Raw genomic sequence first — 18419 nt, forward strand, 5'->3', positions numbered from 1 at the left:
TGTGCTCATGATGGTTTAGCTTCAAAGTTGTTGCCAGTCGTCAGCCAGGTGGCTCAGCGGTAGGGCGAGTGGCTGCGCAACCATATGGTTGCGAGTTCAAATCCTGCTTGCGGGGTGACTCGGCCCATCAGCCTCTCCAGGGTTGATAAAATATGTACCACTTTGAAGCATTTTTGCTCTGTGGCACTGCATGAGGTAGTGCAGCGGTTAGCGCGCTGCGCTACGAACCTGCCGACCCGAGTTAAATTCCCGCTCGCGTGCCAACACCGTTGACGATTATCTGAACCAGTCCTGGGCTTCCCCGAAGTCGACTCAGCCTCACGTAAACATCTCCACTGGGGAGACAAAGGCGGTGTAGTGTTGGCCACCCACCCTTTCGTGCGCCATGCCGGCCTTTATAGGTGCTCACAAACAGCACTTGCCCCAAAAGTCTGTTAAGACTTTGCGTTGGGGGGCGGGGGGGGGGTCTTTGTCTTGGTTTGACCAAGAGGTGACACTGATTTGTGGGGCAGCGCCGTGGCAATAAAAACTAAAAAAAACGGAACTCTCTTGAGAACGCTGTGTTGATGGTTTTTGACGGACTCTTCCCGCGCAGATTTCATGCGCTTTCTTCCACAGCCCAAGAACAATACAAAAAAAAAAGTGCGTATTTATTTGACAGCTGAGGACAACAACACTGGATCTCATCCCGTGTGCATCACTGCTGCCTGATGAACCCGTGGTCCTCGCTTGTAATGCACGATGGCAACGCCGCCTGCTTGGAACATCAGTTCATAAAAGCACGTGCAGTGTCGTCCTTCGCGTACAAAAAAAAACCCGATGCGCATCTAAGTTACGTGAATGAGCAGTGAATCAATCGAAAGTAATTTCTTTGCACAATTATACAAGTTGTAAAAATATATATAAAAATTGTACAATGCTTGGAAAATTATTGACATTGTGTTGAGGCTTAATTGTCTCACCTTGTTATTTCGAGAATGTTCCCAAGAAATTGTATGAACATTTTTCATCTCTACATGTTTGTAAGGTACCTAATTACAACTTTAAACGTGGAAAGGAAGTGATCTTTTTGCTCATTAGTCGCTGTTACTCAATCAATTAAAATGAATAGAACAATTTTGGTTTAAAAAAAAAATGTTATGCAGGCAGTCCCCAGAAGCCATTATCTCAGTTTGTATTCCTGTCACGTGACAATTGCTGCATTAGATCGGGAGCGAGTGATATTTATTTAACACAGCATGAGGAATTCAGGTGACAGGCACTAAACCATACTGCACTGCTTTTGTTCAAAAGCTTGCTTTGTTAACGCACATGTCCTGGGTCTTTTTTCCCCACAACCAGAGGTGAGACGTTTAGGCCAAGGCCGTGAAAGCTCAGCCGGCACAAAGCAAGTCCTCGGCGCTCCTCACCTGACGCGGACTACCTCGAGACGAGCGATCGGGAGAGGCTTGTCAGTTCATTGTAAACAGTTCTTCTTCCCCGGAGCCTTCCGTCCCCCCCAAAAGACTCGGGGATACACCTCGGGGGTGCGGCGATCGACCTCTTTGTCGGGCTGGAGGCCGGAGGTTTAGCGTCAATCCTGGAAGACCTCGAGGAAGAGCGGAGGGAAGAGTTCCGTGGGGCAGGCCACCTGCATCTGCAGGAAGCGGCTGGAGTGGCAGGCGCCGATCGTGCGCAAGTCCGTGATCTTCATGAGCAGCTTGGGCCAGAAGAAGCGCTGCGTGTGCGGGCGCGATGCCACGTAGTGCTCCAGCGCCAGCAGGAACGACTCCTGGATCCGTTCGATTCGCGCCGCACTCCGCAAGCCCGGCCGGTCTGTGGGGCACAGGCGAGCCACTCCACCACACGTTCACCGGCACTTGTGAGGGGGGGGGGGGGGGGGGGGGGTGAAACGTCGTCGTTTTCATCAGACGTCGCATTGCACGACCTCAACGTTTGACATCGATCACCCGCGCCAAGCGTTGATCTTCGTCGCAGAGCGGTGGTCTGCATCGACTTTAGGCTATCGGCAAGGCGAGGCTTACCACCAGTGCAGAACCCTGCATTGCGTCATCTGCCTACTGGTAGGCTTAACAGACTGCAGGGGGAAAGTGCCGTTAGCATGCGCCTATGAAGGCCGGCATGGCACACGAGAGGGTGAGTGGCCAGCACCACGCCCAGCCTCCTTTTTTGTCCCCCGTGGTGTTTGTTTAGTCATCGCACCAGGTACTCAATTGAGGCTGAGTCGACCGAGCGAAGGCCCACCAGGACTGGTTCAGATTATTCCTCGAGTCTAAATAAAGGTTCTCATACTGCCAAATAAAGATTCCGATCTGATCCTGAGATGAGCGTCACTGGTGTTGGGCGTCAGCGGGAAGAGAAACTCTGGCCATCAGGTTCGTGGCGCAGCAGCGCGCCCACCGCGACACCGTCGCTGCCCACACACACACACACTCTCTCGAGCACGCTAGTGCCGGGCGACACAGGTCAGCACGCGACGCATCATCCTGCACGCGCAACGCGGAGGACCACCGCCATCGACGCGGAACGATCGCTCGTGCCGCCCGGGCGCCCGTCCGTCGCGGCAGTCGCCGCGGGTGGCGTCGGCGGCGGCACGTCGGTGGCCGTTGCGGCGGCGTCGTACCGGACGAAAGCAGCAGCACGGCCTGGAGCAGCGCCACCTCGGCGTCGTCCAGCGCGAAGCTGGCGAGCGAACGCCCCAGCTGGAAGATGGCATCGGAGACGGCGCCCAGGCCGCCGAGCTTGAGCTGCTCGCGCCGAACGGCCATCTCGCCGTTGAGCGTGAGCGTGTCGCTCTCGGCGTCGTAGCGCACGGCGGCGCGCAGCGACATGATCTCCATGCAGCAGCCCTTGAGCAGAATGATCTGGTCCTCGCACGGCAGCTGACAGAAAGAAGGGCGGACGGCGCCGACCGAATGAACGCGCCGATGGACAACTCTCTCCGGAGCAGCGTTCTTTGTTGCAAGGCCCGCCAGGGGCCCGCCAGCGGCCCGCCAGGGGCCCGCCAGAGGCCCGCCAGGGGCCCGCCAGGGGCCCACCAGGGGCTCGCCAGAGGCCCGTCAGGGGCCTGCCAGGGGCCTGCCAGGGGCCCACCAGGGGCCCGCCAGAGGCCCACCAGGGGCCCGCCAGAGGCCCGCCAGAGGCCTGCCAGGGGCCCACCAGGGGCCCACCAGGGGCCTGCCAGGGGCCCGCCAGGGGCCTGCCAGGGGCCCGCCAGAGGCCCGCCAGGGGCCCACCAGGGGCCCGCCAGGGGCATGCCAGGGGCCCACTAGGGGCCCACCAGAGGCCCACCAGGGGCCCGCCAAGGGCCTGCCAGGGGCCCCCCAGGGGCCTGTCAGGGGCCCGCCAGAGGCCCACCAGGGGCCCACCAGGGGCCCACCAGGGGCCCACTAGGGGCCCGCCAGAGGCCCGCCAGGGACAACTGGCGGGCCTTTGGTGCGGCCCCTGACGTGCGGCCCCCCGACTATACACACGGAAACACCCCCCATCGTGCTGTCAATTCCAATGGTTTCTTAAATGTGTGGCGGCCCACACTGATGTCTTATCGCCGTAAGTGCCCCTCCCCCCTCTGAAAATGAGCGAAAAACACTGCTCTAGATGATGTTGTGCAGCCCTGCGTGCGGTGGGAGTGCCCACGTCGTTGGTAGGCTCGCTTACCTTCGCACTTCCAATTGGCACGGTTGGCTACGTATGGTGCGAAAGAAGTTCAACATACATACACACATAACCAGAGCATCCTCTCGAAACGTACAAAGCCGTTACTCTTTCTCTGCCACTCTGGATTCCAAGTCTCTTTGCAGAACCTCGGATGACCGAGGGGGTGACTCTGTCTAACCATAGCTCCTGCAGGAAACTAAGGTGGGACTTGCTACCTGCAAGATAAGGGAACACCAGCTACGGCACTGGCAGACCCTGCCCTCTGTGTTTCTTTAGTTTGCTGTACTGCCACTCTGTTGCTCACCACATAGTCTCACAACCTATATCATCCAAGCGATATGCATACCACACCGTGCTTATCTTCTGAGATGCGATGAGATCGGGGCACATTCCGGGCTTATAGGCGGGGATTAATTCTCCACTGAATAGTTTTCCTGGTCATTGGTAGACTGGAGTCGAGTAGGCACATGACTAGTAGCCATATCCATCGCAAAGAGGTATACTGGATGTGGTGCGCTGGGTGCAGAAGATATTTTCCTGGGCCGTCGATCTGGATGGACAGGGCTGAAACTAATCTCCGCTCCATCCGCATCGCACTCACGACGCCTGACGGTGAACGAATGTCAACAGGCGTGGGGGATTTGCCTCGGTGAAGGCGGGCAGCTTCTTGGCGAAGTCGACGACGCGGGTGATGGCGGGCGTGATGATCCGCGTGAACTGAGAGAAGGCTTGCAGGTCCACGGGTGCGCGACCGTCGGCCTCCTCCTGCACCGCCGCCGCTCCCGCCGACTTCACCTCCCCTGCCTCACCGGGCCGCGGCGCGGACTCGCGCTCCTCGGGCTGGCAACGCGCACCGCGAACACAGCCGCTCGTACGCGCAAACGTGCCGTGGCGACGCCGCTTGCCCGTGGCCTTGCAGGCGCCGCCACGCCACGCGATGGGCACGCCGCACGAAACCCCTCGGGAAACTCGCTCGGAAACCTCCACCCCGCACGCCACGACGCAGCGCGCCCGATCGCCGCCGCTGCGCTCTCGCGTGCAGTGCGGCATCAGCATTCCCGCCGATGTCGGCAGTGGCCCAATAGTATGTACTCTTTTAGCGAATGCCATGGGATCTTGAGTAACATCAAGCAAGCATGGTTGGCATAGGCCATTGTGCAGTGAACCATAGTCCAGTGGCCTGGTCCTCTGGCTCTGGATTCCTCGGTGCAGTTGCACCTCCTGCACACTCCACAGGTCCGCCACGGAGACGGCGTCTCCCGCTTCTCCTGGCCATGGCGAGCGTCACGCGTTGTCGTGAACCCATTGTTTGCTGTTACAGTTAACTAAAAACCCTAAACCCAACTTTAAAAAAAAAAAAATTACGAGCTATAGTAATAGGTTTTACCCTTTTAACTGGCACAAAAAACTGACACCTTTATTCAAGGCATCATGTCTGCAATAACCGCAACACAAGCAGTCAAAATGCAAACAAAAAGACAACTCTGATAATAATATGCACTGTCCTTGAATTTGATTGGTCCACACCCGAGACGGCTTTCTTTAGAGCCTAGTCTAGTCTCCACTGGTGTTGGACTAGCTATGTAGCTTTTTCTCAGAAGCGACCTGGCCACAATTGACAGCTCAACGAAGTGGCTTATCATGTGGAAATGTATACCAGCCAATTACTCTAAATGCATGTTTCTAAATGTGGAAGGAAAAACCGGAGGACCACGAGACCACGGGGAGAGAAGCATGCAAACTCCAAATATTACAGCAAGGAGTCAGGGCTGAGATCGAACCCACGACCTCCTGCAAAGCAGGCGAGGGAGTTAACATCTCGCCACCGCGGCGCTCACCAAGAACCCGAGGTGCTCCTTCCAGCCATTGCCCTGCGTGCTGGTGGCTCGGTGAGCATCGGTCACCATGCGGATGAGCTCCCACTCAGCGGCGCTGGGCTCCGCCGGCAGCCGCTGCTGCTGCGTCTGCCTCTGCGACTCCTCGCGGCGCCGACGCTCACGGTTCTCCTCGATCAGCCGCCGCTTGGCCTGCCGCTTGTCCTCGTCCAGCACAACTGGAGGTGCGGGGCCGTGGGGGGGGGGGGAGGTTGGGGGGGACAGCGTTGACCACCGGCTGCTGAGAGGAGAAACTCTGTCTCTTCTCCGTCCGGTGGCAATCCTGTTGTCCTTCCCCCACATCTCCGATTAGCACGGTTGGCTATGTACGGCGCGAAAGAAGTTCACCACATTCATTCAATCTTGGCAGTACTAAATACCCAGCATCTGAGGCAGTGGCGGCGATAGGCATAAGCATAACAAGCTTAGGGCCCCACGTAGCTCAAAGGACCCTTGATTTATGAAAAAATAGGGGTGCATAAAATATTAGCTCACATTCAAATCCGAATAAACATAACAAGGTAATTAAAAATGCAGCCAATTAGTCTCTCTAATATCTATATTGTCTGCATCTCTCATAACTTTTCATCTATTTCTGGCTACATTTATAATTTCCCACTACTTCTGTCTCTGGCTATACGTGAATTTGAAAGAGAGGGCCACCAAAATAACTTGTTCCGAGGGCCCCTAATGAGCCAACATCTCCGCCGTCTTGGGCCACACGACGCACCGGTGCCGGAACACTCTGTGGACTCTAGTGACTACTGTCACGCATGGCCTGGCAGTCACCGTTATAAAACTAACTAAACATTTTTTTTTTTACCAGGTAAGGCCCACTGAGCTTTATAGCTCTTTTTCAGAAGCCACCTGGCCACAAATGATAGTTCTAAAAAGTGGTTCATCACGTGGAAATTTATAGCAGCCAAATACTCTAAATGCATGTTTATTTATAAAGATGGAGTGAAAAACCGGAGGACTCGGAGAAAAATCCACGTGACCACGGGGAGGTCATGCAAACTCCAAATATACTCGGCGTCGGTGTCGGGATCGAACTCACGACCTCCTGTATAGCAGACGAGGTTGTTAACACCTCACCAACGTGGCACCCTGTTGTCAGAGAACATTGCAATCACACCAGGAATGAATGCACTGGAGTAGTTATTTATTACCTTAAAGATGAAGTCCCTTCTCAGTGTGTGTGTATATGAACGGCCTTTTTGTGACTCCATTGCTGGATAAAGGCCTCCCCATACCAGGCTAGGTCATATGGGTTACTGACCATGCTTCACCGTAACTGGTCAGTGGGTATTGGCAAAAGTTGGAAGCATGGATATTGGAGCATAGATACTGGAGCTTAGAAGTAGGGTACAACAATGTATTTTTCTGCAATACCCTCTGCTGTCCCCCACGCAGCCCAACGGTGATATAGAGCCTATCACACCGGTCATACATGGTCGCCCATCCAAGCACCGTCCAGGATCACACCTGCTTAGCTTCCGAGATCTGACGAGATCCGGCGCATTCCGGGTGATGTGGTCACAGGCCACGTTATGGGATATTAATTTGGATTTAGTATGTAAACTCACAATCAAATTAATCAAACCATCTATCGTGGGAGTTAAATGCAGCAATTGAAACGTCTCGAATCGCATTTGAATGCTTATGACTTCGTGTGGCTCAGTGGTCGTGCGAGCAGCTCGCGATCGGAAGGTCGCAAATTAAAATCCTTGTTGGGGGTCACTCAGCCCATGATCCCTCCAGGGTTGATAAAATAGGTATTAACAGCTGCTGTCATATGGATGGACTTGCTCCCGACCATAGCAATGTAGAATGTTCACCACTGGCTCAGAGCTGTAATGAAGAGGAGATGAACACCATTGCCGGTTGGGTAGGAAATCATTAACGTTTGTTATTCCGCAAATGGCTTCGAGGCTCTGCCCCAGTTTTGCATGTGATGTGAAGGCTCTGTTGCTATGAATGGCTCTGACAAGGCAGCTCCGCGTTGTTAACATACACGGCCCCGAAGGGTTACGAGAGCCTTTGCAAATACGACTTGAAAAGAGCAAGCTTACGACGTCCTCCGAGATGTTCTAGGTCATGCCACGCATCTTAACGTCTTTTTTTGTTTTTGCTTATGTAACGACTTTGACGACGAAGAGCTACTCTTATTTGGACAGAGCCACAATAATGAACCCGAGGCTTCGTGCGTGTCTTCCAGCTTATAAACTTCCCCCGAATAGTCCCCACTCCTCGCGCTCTCCCATTTTATATTCCTCAGCCCCCTTTCTCGAACCTTCTTGTCCTTACTCTTTGTTTTTTTCGGTAAAGTCACGTAGGTAAAATAAATGAAAACAACTCAATTAAATCACGACGTTTCGGAGGCAACACAAGCTTCCGTCTTCAGGTGGAAACCGTCACAGCAAAATTGCTGTATCAAGTGAAGAGAGCTCTAAGATACCCGAGATTATATACAGGTTAAAGGGGGGGGGGGGCAGGAGCCAGGAAGGGATGTGGGTGGGGGGGGGGCTAAGTTAAGCCGCCTTTTGTTATGCTGCAGAGGGGTGAGGGGGACGGAGAGGCGATGGCGAGCGGTGATCGAAAGCAAGCGCAGCCAACTAGAAGAAATAGAAATGGCTGTACAATTACAAGGCAGCTAAAGTTTGGTTTTGGTTGATAACATCTTTCAAATGATTGCTCAATTTAAAACCATCCTCTCAGTTGACGTTGTGTCTATGTTTGTATATCTGGATGGCTTCATGGACAAATCCTTGGTAGTATCCGAGAGGTTTGCGGAGTACTTTGGTATCGCTGTGTTGAAACAGTGATCAGCTACGGCCGAATAATTCGTTCTGCCGTGTTTCAAATCTGATTTGTGCTCGCGAATTCGGTCAGAAATATGTCGTTTCGTCTCCTCGATATAGCAGTCACCGCAGGTACAACTCAATTTGTAAACACCGGGGTACTGTAAGTCAGGAATGAAATCCAATACGGATGGGATCAGATTACGGATTTTGTATACTGTATTGAACCGGACCTGGATCTTGTGTTTGTTTAGAATTATGGAAATATTTTTGGTAATGCCTGCTATGTATGGCAACGTGATGATTTTGATTGGAGTATCAGGTGGTTGTTTCTGTATGGTGGGAGAAACAGCTTGGCGGATAGTACAGTCAGAGTATCCGTTCATCTTGAGGGCCAGATGTACATGTTTTAATTCACTGGCCAGGTGGTGTTGGTCAGAAATGCAATGAGCCCTGTGGTATAGTGTTTTGATGAGATCATTATTTTGAGCCGGGTGGTGGTGGGAATCAGGCTTCAAGTCGGAATCTGTGTGGGTGGCCTTCCTTTAAATAGAATGTCCCAAGGAGCCATCAGGCCTCCTCTCAAACAGAACATCCAAGAATGGCAGCTTGCCATCTTTCTCCACTTCCATGGTGCATTTTATGGATGGGTGTCTGGAATTGATGTGGTCTAAGAAATGGTTCAAAGCTGGAAGGCCATGTGGCCAAATGACGAAAGTGTCATCCACATATCTCTTCCAAAGGGCAGGACGAAGGGTGGATGTCTGGATGGCGTCTGATTCAAATTTGTCCATGAAAACATTGGCTATCACTGGTGACAAGGGGGAACCCATAGGGGTACCCTCGTTTTGTTTATCGAAGGTACCATTCCAGGTAAAGTAAGTGTTGGTGAGGCAGTGCCTAACCAGCGCAGGTACATCAGGGTTCAATCGATGTTAGACCAAGTCTTCAATTATTGTTATGGTGTCAGGCACTGGGACCTTGGTGAACAGAGAGACCACATCAAAGCTGACGAGATATCGTCAGGAGACAGTACAATGTCCTTGACCATAGAAACCAATTGGGTTGCGTTAAGTACTGCTGAGGTGGTCTTGCCAGTGAAGGGATGCAGAGTATCCGATAAAAAACGGGCTAGTTTGTAGGTAGGAGAGTTGATTGTGGACACGATGGGCCATAGGGGGGTACCTTCTTTATGGATCTTGGGAAGACCATAGAATCTGGGAGGTCGTGCAGCCGAGGGTTTTAGGGAGGGACGTTTGGTTGGTTCGATTAGGGAAGTCGAACTAGTGATGATATTGTTGTTTTTTGTCGTTAGGCTGTTAGTAGGATCACTTTTAATTTTGGAGTAACTTCCATCATTGAGTAGGTCCTGGATTTTGTTGTTGCATGAGTTTTTATCCATAACAGTAGCATTGCCCTTGTCGGCCGAGAGGATGACTATATCATCCCTCTCTTTAAAATTCGCGAGTTCAGAGCGTTCGATTTTGCTAATGTTGCTCATGGGTTTCTTAGCATTCTTGAGAATAGTGGCTATTTCAGCTCTCGCAACGTCCGCTTGGATGTGTCCTATGCCTTTGAGGGCTACATCGACCTGAGAGGTCACATCCTCTTCTGGTATATGTTTAGGGGTGATCCCATCCGTAAAGGATGTCATTCCTGACTTACAGTACTCCGGTGTTTACAAATTGAGTTGTACCTGCGGTGACTGCTGTATTGGGAAGACGAAATGACATATTTCTGACCGAATTCGCGAGCACAAATCAGACTTGAAACACGGCAGAACGAATTCTTCGGCCGTAGCTGATCACTGTTTCAACACAGCGGGTTCTCGTGATATTGTTTTCTCCAATACCAAAGTACTCTGCAAACCTCCCGAATGTTACCAAAGATTTGTCCATGTAGCCATCCAGATATAAACATAGACACAATTTCAACCGAGAGGATGGTTTTAAATTGAGCAATCATTGGAAAGATGTTATCAACCAAGTCAAACGTTAGCTGCCTTGTAATTGTACAGCCATTTCTATTTCTTCCAGTTGGCTGCGCTTGCTTTCGATCACCGCTCGCCATCGCCTCTCCGTCCCCCTCACCCCCCTGCAGCATAACAAAAGGCAGCTTAACTTAGCCCCCCCCACCCCACGGCCCTTCCTGGCTCCTCCCCCACCCCCCTTAACCTGTATATAATCTCGGGTATCTTAGAGCTCTCTTCACTTGATACAGCAATTTTGCTGTGACGGTTTCCACCTGAAAGAAGGAAGCTTGTGTTGCCTCCGACACGTCGTGATTTAATTTAGTTGTTTTCATTTATTTTACCTACGTGACTTCACTGAAAAAACTAAAGAGTATGAATCCTTGCAGTCACGAAAGCTTCAAATCTGGAACTTCTTGCCCTTGTTTTTGTTTTCCCTTAGCCAATCCCTGTCCTTCCCCGATAACGGATACTCTCTGTTTTCCAATTTCTCGTTCAAACCTTATTCCTCCAATCCCTTTAAAAAGTTTACCTCCCAACCAATCACCGTGGAGGCCTCTTTCTACCAATCGGAGACTTTTGTTTATTTTCAAATAGCCGTTAGGCTGCATATTGGCTTGGGGTAATTTTTCGGTCGTTACACTTATATAACACGACACTGAAGAATAGTAATTGTGGACAGTAAAACTGTTAATGCTCCCAAATTCTCCACATTACAACACACTTTCTTCGCACTGTATTTTGAAGCAAAAGTTTTATGGGATGTCTTATGATCTGGTAGGTACTTTGTGTGTATATGCTTGACCTGATTTGTTTCACTTAAAGTTGTGGGTGCGTATCGCTTTCTTGAGAGTCTTATAATCCGGAGCACACGGTAACATATATTGTAATTATTTTAGTGCCGTCAATTGCGGCCTCGCTCGAAGGTTCAGCCGACCTCCCGAATAGGCGCTCCTACCAACCCCTAACCAATGCCAACACTACAACCGCCGTTCACCACTATATGATTGTGACGTCACCACGGCGCCGGTGCCAGTCCAGGTGCACTGTGAGGCAGTCACGTGAAGTGTCAAAGGCTTTTGCTGATAGGTCACGGGACCGACCCATCAGGTGCCCATGGGTTGGCCGACTGAGATGGCTGGCAAGATACACCAGATCTGCTCCCCCTACTGTGCCAACCAGAGAGACAAAGATCCCCCGTATAGCCTGAACAGACTGTTGGGGCAAGTGCTGTTAGCGAGCACCTATGAAGGCCGGGACGGCACACGAGGGAGTGGGTGGCCAGCACCATGCCCGGCCGCCTTTGTCTCCACTGTGGCGATCTTTAAACACCGCACCAGGTACTTATTTGAGGCTGAGTCGACCTAGGGGAGGCCCAGCATCGGTTGAGATAATCGTCACCGGTGTTGGCCGTGAGCGAGAATCGAACGCGGGTTGCCAGGTTCGTAGCACAGCGCGCTAACCGCTACACTACCGCTCCTCACACACGCACGCACGCACACGCTTGCGGGCCTTCTCATCTTGGGCCGTGCCAAGACAAAAAGAAGCCGCACCCAAGGAGAGGAGAGGGGACCCATGGTGTGCGGCGAAGACGCGGCACTGAGCTGAGGAGGGCAGCAGCAGCAGCAATGGTGGTGCCCACCAATTGTTTGGTGCGTCGCTTGACCACACACATTACACGCTGAACAATGATCACAATGAAGGTCGCAGACGTGTTACAATTAAAACGACTTTTTTAAGTGTTATTCAAATTATGAGATGGTTCTGCTTACTGGACTATGAAGTCGAGCTGATTTTCTGTTTTAATGCGTCCGCAAATTTCTTTTCAATAATTTGGCGCCTCTCGAGCTACTTGGATCCCTGAACTTTTGCTTGGTTGGCTTGTGCCTAGCGCCACCGCTCGGCGGCAGGCAGGAAAGGGCACGGTCGCTGATCATCGGGAAGCAACCCCTGGGAAATGTGCTGCATTGCGTTATGAAAAAATATGTTCGGGAGCATAATACATGTCTCGAGATCTGTTTGTCCACGACGAGAGAGGGCTCCGGGAGAGTTCGTGCAATTGCCGCAATCTCATCCCTTCAAGGAGCGCAGGACTTCCGCTGCCTTACCGATGCGGTCCACAGTTTGGGTTGCATGGCCACAAAATTGCACCGTCCGGCGGCTCATCTTCGATGTCGCAATGTGCCAACAAGATGCGTCGAGGAACGGGTACGTACGGTCACTGACCATCCCCGGGTACGTACGGTCACTGACCATCCCCACGGCCAGGCACTTGCGGAACCGGCAGTCCTGGCACTGGTTGCGCGTCACGCGGTCGATGATGCAGCCTCCGGCGAACTTGCAGATGTAGGTGGCGTGCAGACTCTTCTGGATGGTCCGCCTGAAGAATCCCTGCGACCGTCAACACCGATCATTGCCCAGCAATTATTCCAGCGAGGCGAGTACTCGACCGACCCCCTCTCACACTTTGTGCGACTCGCGTTTTGTCACTTTCGCTAAGCGCACGGGGGGAGGGGGGAAGGGGGAGGGGGCGTTGTGACCACCGCATCGCCCTTTCGTACCGATCACGTGCAGATGATTTAGTGAATAATTTACCGTGCAGCACTGCACTTCGTTAAGCATGTACATTGTATGTACACTCGTACAGGTGAAACCAAAAACTTAAGCGAATTTTTTTCGATTTAAAGCTTTCGTGAATGCAAGGATTCATCTTCTTTGGTTCTTTCGGTAAAGTCACGTAGAATGAGAATAAAAAATAAAATAACACAATAAAATTCTCACGACGTTTCGGCCACAACGCAAGCGGCCGTCTTCAGGTGAAAGGTACAGACCTGTCGGGACGACAGAGCTTCATTGAAGCTGTCATCATTGAAGCTCTGTCGTCCCGACAGGTCTGTACCTTTCACCTGAAGACGGCCGCTTGCGTTGTGGGCGAAACGTCGTGAGAATTTTATTGTGTTTTTTTATTTTGCATTCTCATTCTACGTGACTTTACCGAAAGAACCAAAGAAGAACTGAAGCGAATTCGCGCTTACGCGGCGGTACACGGAACCTAACCCCCCGGCCGCGTACTCCGAGACCTTGCTGTGATCGGAGAGACTCCGACGCACACATTACCCCCGTTTTTACTCACGGGGATGCCGCCGCACAGCGTAGTCATAGTTATCACACTGATGAGGGGAATCGTGTTGTCTACGTCTGTATGTTGAACTTCTTTCGCACCGTATTGCACCCACGTGAATAGGCGTTAACCCTTTCTGGCAAGAATACGCGCGTTAGGCATCGAGTCTGGAAAAGGGTCAGGCCTATTAATTTTTTTTTTCATCATCTTGATCCTGGCCAAAAAAAGGGGTCTCATAAGAGAAGTTATCACACCGCCGAACTGCCTGCTCTCTGTTATCAAACTGGACTTTGTTTTCACACTGGACTGGCAATCCAGAGGTCGCCGGTTGGATTCGACCTCCCAGCGTGGCAGTTAAAACAATGGGGCAAGTTTCTCAAATCCCCACCCACCACCATATCTGTCCACCCAGCAGTATATATGGGATACAACCGCAATTGATTGGCTGGTCGTGCATGGTTGGGTAAAGCGTGGGTACACCCACCTCTTCAAAGGTGTCTTACCAGCGTGCAAGAGGAGGTCTAAAATACCCTGCAGAGGGAGGGTGGGGGGGACTCTCCATAGCTCCTTCTGGTGGGTGCGGCTCTTCTGCCAGCAGTGGTGTTATATAGAAATTACAGGGCTGCACCTCTATGAGATATTACGCCGTTTAATATTTTCCGGCCAATTTGTCAGTCCACTGCTGGGTAAAATCCCTCCGCCCACACTGTGTCGGTCATATGTGGGGGTTTTGACTATATTTCACCACTCTGTTCGGTGTGGGGTGATGTACGTATGCATGCATGTTGAACGTCTTTCGCATGCGTACGTAGCCAACCGTGCTAATCGGAGGTGCGGGGTAAGGACATCGAACTAGACCACGAAAAAAGCAGTTCGATAACGGGATGGGTGAGAGGGGGGGCATGAAAGGACTTCTTCAGATGTGACTCTTTTTGTGAGAACCTCCACCCAAAAATCGGGCCCTGTGGGCGCGCAACGCGCCAGCGTGGGATGCCGCGACACCCGCGCTCCCGGCGAACCTTGCAGCCCTCGCAGGTGATGCAGCGGTAGTGGTAACCCGTGGCACGATCCCCGCACACCACGCACGGCTCGTCCTTGTCCAGGTAGCTCGGCACGTAGCCTGCACGCCCACGGGTTAACGTCATTTTATCGTGCGTGAAATTGGTGAGAGTCACTCGGCGGTGAAGCGGGGTGGGGTGGGGTGGGGGGGGAGTTGTTTGAACGCTAAATGTGGTTTGTGAGAATTATTCAGCTTGACCGGCGAGCTGATACATGAGTAATAATTAATCGGCATGTTAAACGCTCGTACGTGCGGCAAAAAAAATGCGTGTTTGGGTTGGTAACGACACAAACGTTGGTCATTGTTAGGTGGCCAAACTTAAAAGTAAATTGTGGACCCGTATTATCGGTGCAGAAAAGCTGGGTGTTACGAAGGCTATGAACGGACGAAAATCATCCAGGGAGACAAGAGCTACCCACCAAAGAGTAACGAAGTGACCGCGACGAGATGCAATAAGGAGTTCGAATGAAGACGCAGACTGAGATAATTTAGTAATACGTAATAAAGTTTTTTTTTTAATTGGATCACGTGAATATGAATGTGTCGTTAAATCCACCACCACCCGATACAGCCAATTAGTAAGATAATTTAGTAACGTTGCCATAGACTACAATGCACCGATGAAGAATAAATATGTTAGATAGTTGGCTATACTTTACATGTCCTGCAGATTAAAATATTTACTGAGTTCACTTGATATCGGCTGGGGGGAAATGTGCATCTCTCACAATTAACGTTTAACAACCAACATTTAACAGCGAAGAGTGGACTCCGTTTTTGACTGGAGTAAGTACCCCTTATTTGATTAGGTGATGAAACATGGACCGCATTGAGAGACATGAATCACTGCCCCGTTTGCAAGGGCGATCTGGGTTACATAAATAAAATGATGCAATGACTAAGGCTCAGCTAAAAAACTGGACGAGAGGTTACCATTGACTAAACTAAGACGATGACTAAAATAAAAAAAACACATTCCTGCGGAGGGAGCTGGTAGGAACGTTGGGTTGCTCGGTTAATGGCCAGGGACAACGGCAGCGTGGTGTATTCCGCAAATATGCCCGACTGTGAGGGCGGGCACAAGCTGGCGTGAGTAGGTTAAACGTTGAGTTTTATAAGGGCACCACGGGGTGACCAGCCCCTCCCCACCCAGCCCCACCCCACCCCCCACCCAGCCCTTCCCTCTCCACCCAGCCCCTCCCCACCCTCCCCTCCCCACCCAGCCCCTCCCCACCCTCCCCTCCCCACCCAGCCCCACCCTCCCCACCCAGCCCCTCCCCTCTCCACCCAGCCCCACCCCTCCCCACCCAGCCCCTCCCCACCCTCCCCTCTCCACCCAGCCCCACCCCTCCCATTTTTGGATGCACGACGGACGGACACAATAATCCCCTGTGAGCTGGTGTAACCAGGAGGTTCCTACCAGTAAAATTCTGGCTAAATTAATTAACGCAGCTGCACACCAAGTTGGTGGTATTTTTTTTTTGTCTTTTAAAGGCTTTTGCGCAAACAATACTTTTTGCTCAGTTTGATGGAAATTAATATCAGCAACACATGGTGGTGATTTTGTTTTCCTACCATGTGTCGCTAGAAACTAGTTTCCTGCCAACTCACAATTAAAGCCTCCAATGTACGAACATATATTTTTCTTACATGTACTTTTGTTTAAAATGTATTCGCGTATTTTTTACACGCATGAAAGGTGTAAAGTGAAATTGCCACGGGTACTTATTAAATAATTGCTTCAAACAACAGAGAGAACATTGCATGAACATGTAAATGGAGCTGTGCTCTTGTAAATGTTGGATCTGATTTACTTAGTTATGAAATGGCAGACTTTGCCTGGCGGTTTGCAACACTGTTGCCTATGGAGACGTCAGCAAATCGACAAAAAGGGGCATTCCCAAAAGTGTCAATCGATCCTTTTGCGCCTGACACCAACACGATACAGGGCCAGAACATTCCATTTCCTACCATCAGAGGGCGACAGTTCTACATTGTTGCCTGTGTGCGTGACAGTCCAGCCTTTTTCACACAGTACAACAAACACCGTGACCTAAATTCGATTTACAGCTATGGCGAACATCAATGGCACGTGGTAACATTTCCCGGCATGGGCTTCCCCTGGGTCATTCGCAGAGTGTGACGCTCAGATTAAAATTAAAATGTGCATTAACAGTGCACAGTGATAGAACAAGATTGTTGAGATTTGACGTGCCCTCATGGCGCCCGTGAGATTATTTACTCAAGTTTCTAAATCACCGCTTAACGATGGTGGAAATTCATATCAAAGTGAGAGGCACACAAACGCCGCTCACGATAGGCGACACAGCATATGTGATGAATGCGGCCTCCTCACACCCACACCATCCTCCATAACTTTCTGGCAGTTGTATTTGACAACCAATGACCATTTTAAAACAATATTGAACTGGAGTGAGATGTGTCTGGGGTCTGTGATCGATGAAATTCTTGAACCGATAATTTCCGCACCTCCGATTCCCGCACCTCCAATGAAAATGGTTGGCTACGTACGGCGCGAGAGAAGTTCAACATACATACATACATACGAGGAGGAGCCGATAACTGGTTGTGTGTGAGGATCTGCGGTTTAAAAATATTTTTCAAAAACTGAGTCAGGTTGAGATGGTTAATGATCCCCTAAGGTAACAGCACCAGCTAAACAAGCCGTGGTGTGTGAATGGATGTGGATGATGTGAAGGATTAAGGGGCGATTCTGTATGTTGCTGCACCTGAAAGAGGCGACGATGTCACACGACATGTCACCGGTCTTGCTCTATCACCGCGTACTGTTAACGAACACAATTTGGTTGAAATCGGAGCACCGCACTCCGTAAATGTTCCTTTGTCGGCCAAAATTATTACCTGGTGCAGTGTGTAAAACATCAGCACTGGGGAGAAAAAGGCAATCGGGCAGTTGTTAAAGTGAGGTGGTACCAGTAAGTTGATGTGGTAATGTCGGGAATAGGTGAGGTGAGCACTGTTTATTATGCATTCCTAATGCACTGAAATCTAGATTAAAAATCTTTTTAAATCTAGATTAAAAACTTCAAATCTAGATTGAAATACAATTGTGTCGTATATTTTGTGCGTACTGACACCTCTTGTTTTAAACACTGCAGGCAAGTGTTCTGCATGCCACCACCCCCTTTGTGTACTGCATTAGCCTTAATAGTTGTTCACTAACAGCACTTGCCCCAATAGTCTACCAGGCTACACGGGGGAATCCGTGTCCTTGTCTGCGTGTGAGGGAGACGTGAATGGGATTCATGTCGAGTCTCATTGCACTCACTTCTTCTTGGGACAACGTGTTGCTGTGTGGGAGACCCCTGCCCTTGTGTGCAATGTGACTTCTGCAACTCAATTTGAGACTTTGTTTATTTCCCACTGTGTGGGAGGCAAATAGCAGTAGAGCCTTACACGGCACAGTCAGGATCAGTTTGTGTGCAGGAGCTGGGTGGATTATTGCATCGGATCATGAAGGATAAGCGGCAACTAGGGAAGGACTTCATCAAATAGTGGATTGATCATGGATGATGATGATGACTAATGATGATGTAGAGTCTGGCCCCCACCATAGGGATGTGGAATTTCCACCACAGGCCTAGGACCACCAATGGATATAAGTGGTGGCGCTGTGGTGATGAGATGTTAACTCCCTCGCCTTGAATACAGGAGGAGGTGGAGTCGCTCCCGATCCTGACGACTGCTGTATATTCGGAGTTTGCAAATATATGTGGTCGCGGTTGTTTCCCTCCACATTTAGAAACACGCGTTTAGATTATTTGGCTGCTCTAATTTTCCACCTGATGAGCCACTTCGTTGAGCTATCATTTGTGGCCAGGTCGCTTCTGAAAAATAGCTGTATAACTCAGTGGGCCTTACCTGGTAAATAACAAAATCGTGTTTAGTTTTAATA

General features: G+C 50.8%; 1 protein-coding gene across 4 annotated transcripts in view; it reads right to left on the minus strand.

Annotated features, from left to right (window-relative positions):
• Positions 1 to 624: 624 nt before the first annotated feature.
• The window catches only part of LOC116948582 (thyroid hormone receptor beta-A-like), a 48658-nt gene continuing 30863 nt past the window's right edge, over positions 625 to 18419 (minus strand). For 3 of the 4 annotated variants that reach the window (XM_076071629.1, XM_076071630.1, XM_076071627.1), the window contains 6 exons: positions 14442 to 14542; positions 12518 to 12692; positions 5496 to 5710; positions 4303 to 4497; positions 2624 to 2882; positions 625 to 1815 (listed from right to left, as the gene is read on the minus strand). In XM_076071629.1, the coding sequence (XP_075927744.1) occupies positions 1574 to 1815; positions 2624 to 2882; positions 4303 to 4497; positions 5496 to 5710; positions 12518 to 12692; positions 14442 to 14542 (1187 nt within the window). In that variant the 3' untranslated portion in view covers positions 625 to 1573. The remainder of the gene's footprint in view (positions 1816 to 2623; positions 2883 to 4302; positions 4498 to 5495; positions 5711 to 12517; positions 12693 to 14441; positions 14543 to 18419) is intronic. The other variant, XM_076071628.1, reaches the window with a different exon arrangement.

The sequence above is a fragment of the Petromyzon marinus genome, chromosome 34 (assembly GCF_048934315.1).
Source record: "Petromyzon marinus isolate PM22_M1 ecotype Great Lakes invasive population chromosome 34, UKy_Petmar_22M1.pri1.0, whole genome shotgun sequence".
Taxonomy (NCBI): domain Eukaryota; kingdom Metazoa; phylum Chordata; class Hyperoartia; order Petromyzontiformes; family Petromyzontidae; genus Petromyzon; species Petromyzon marinus.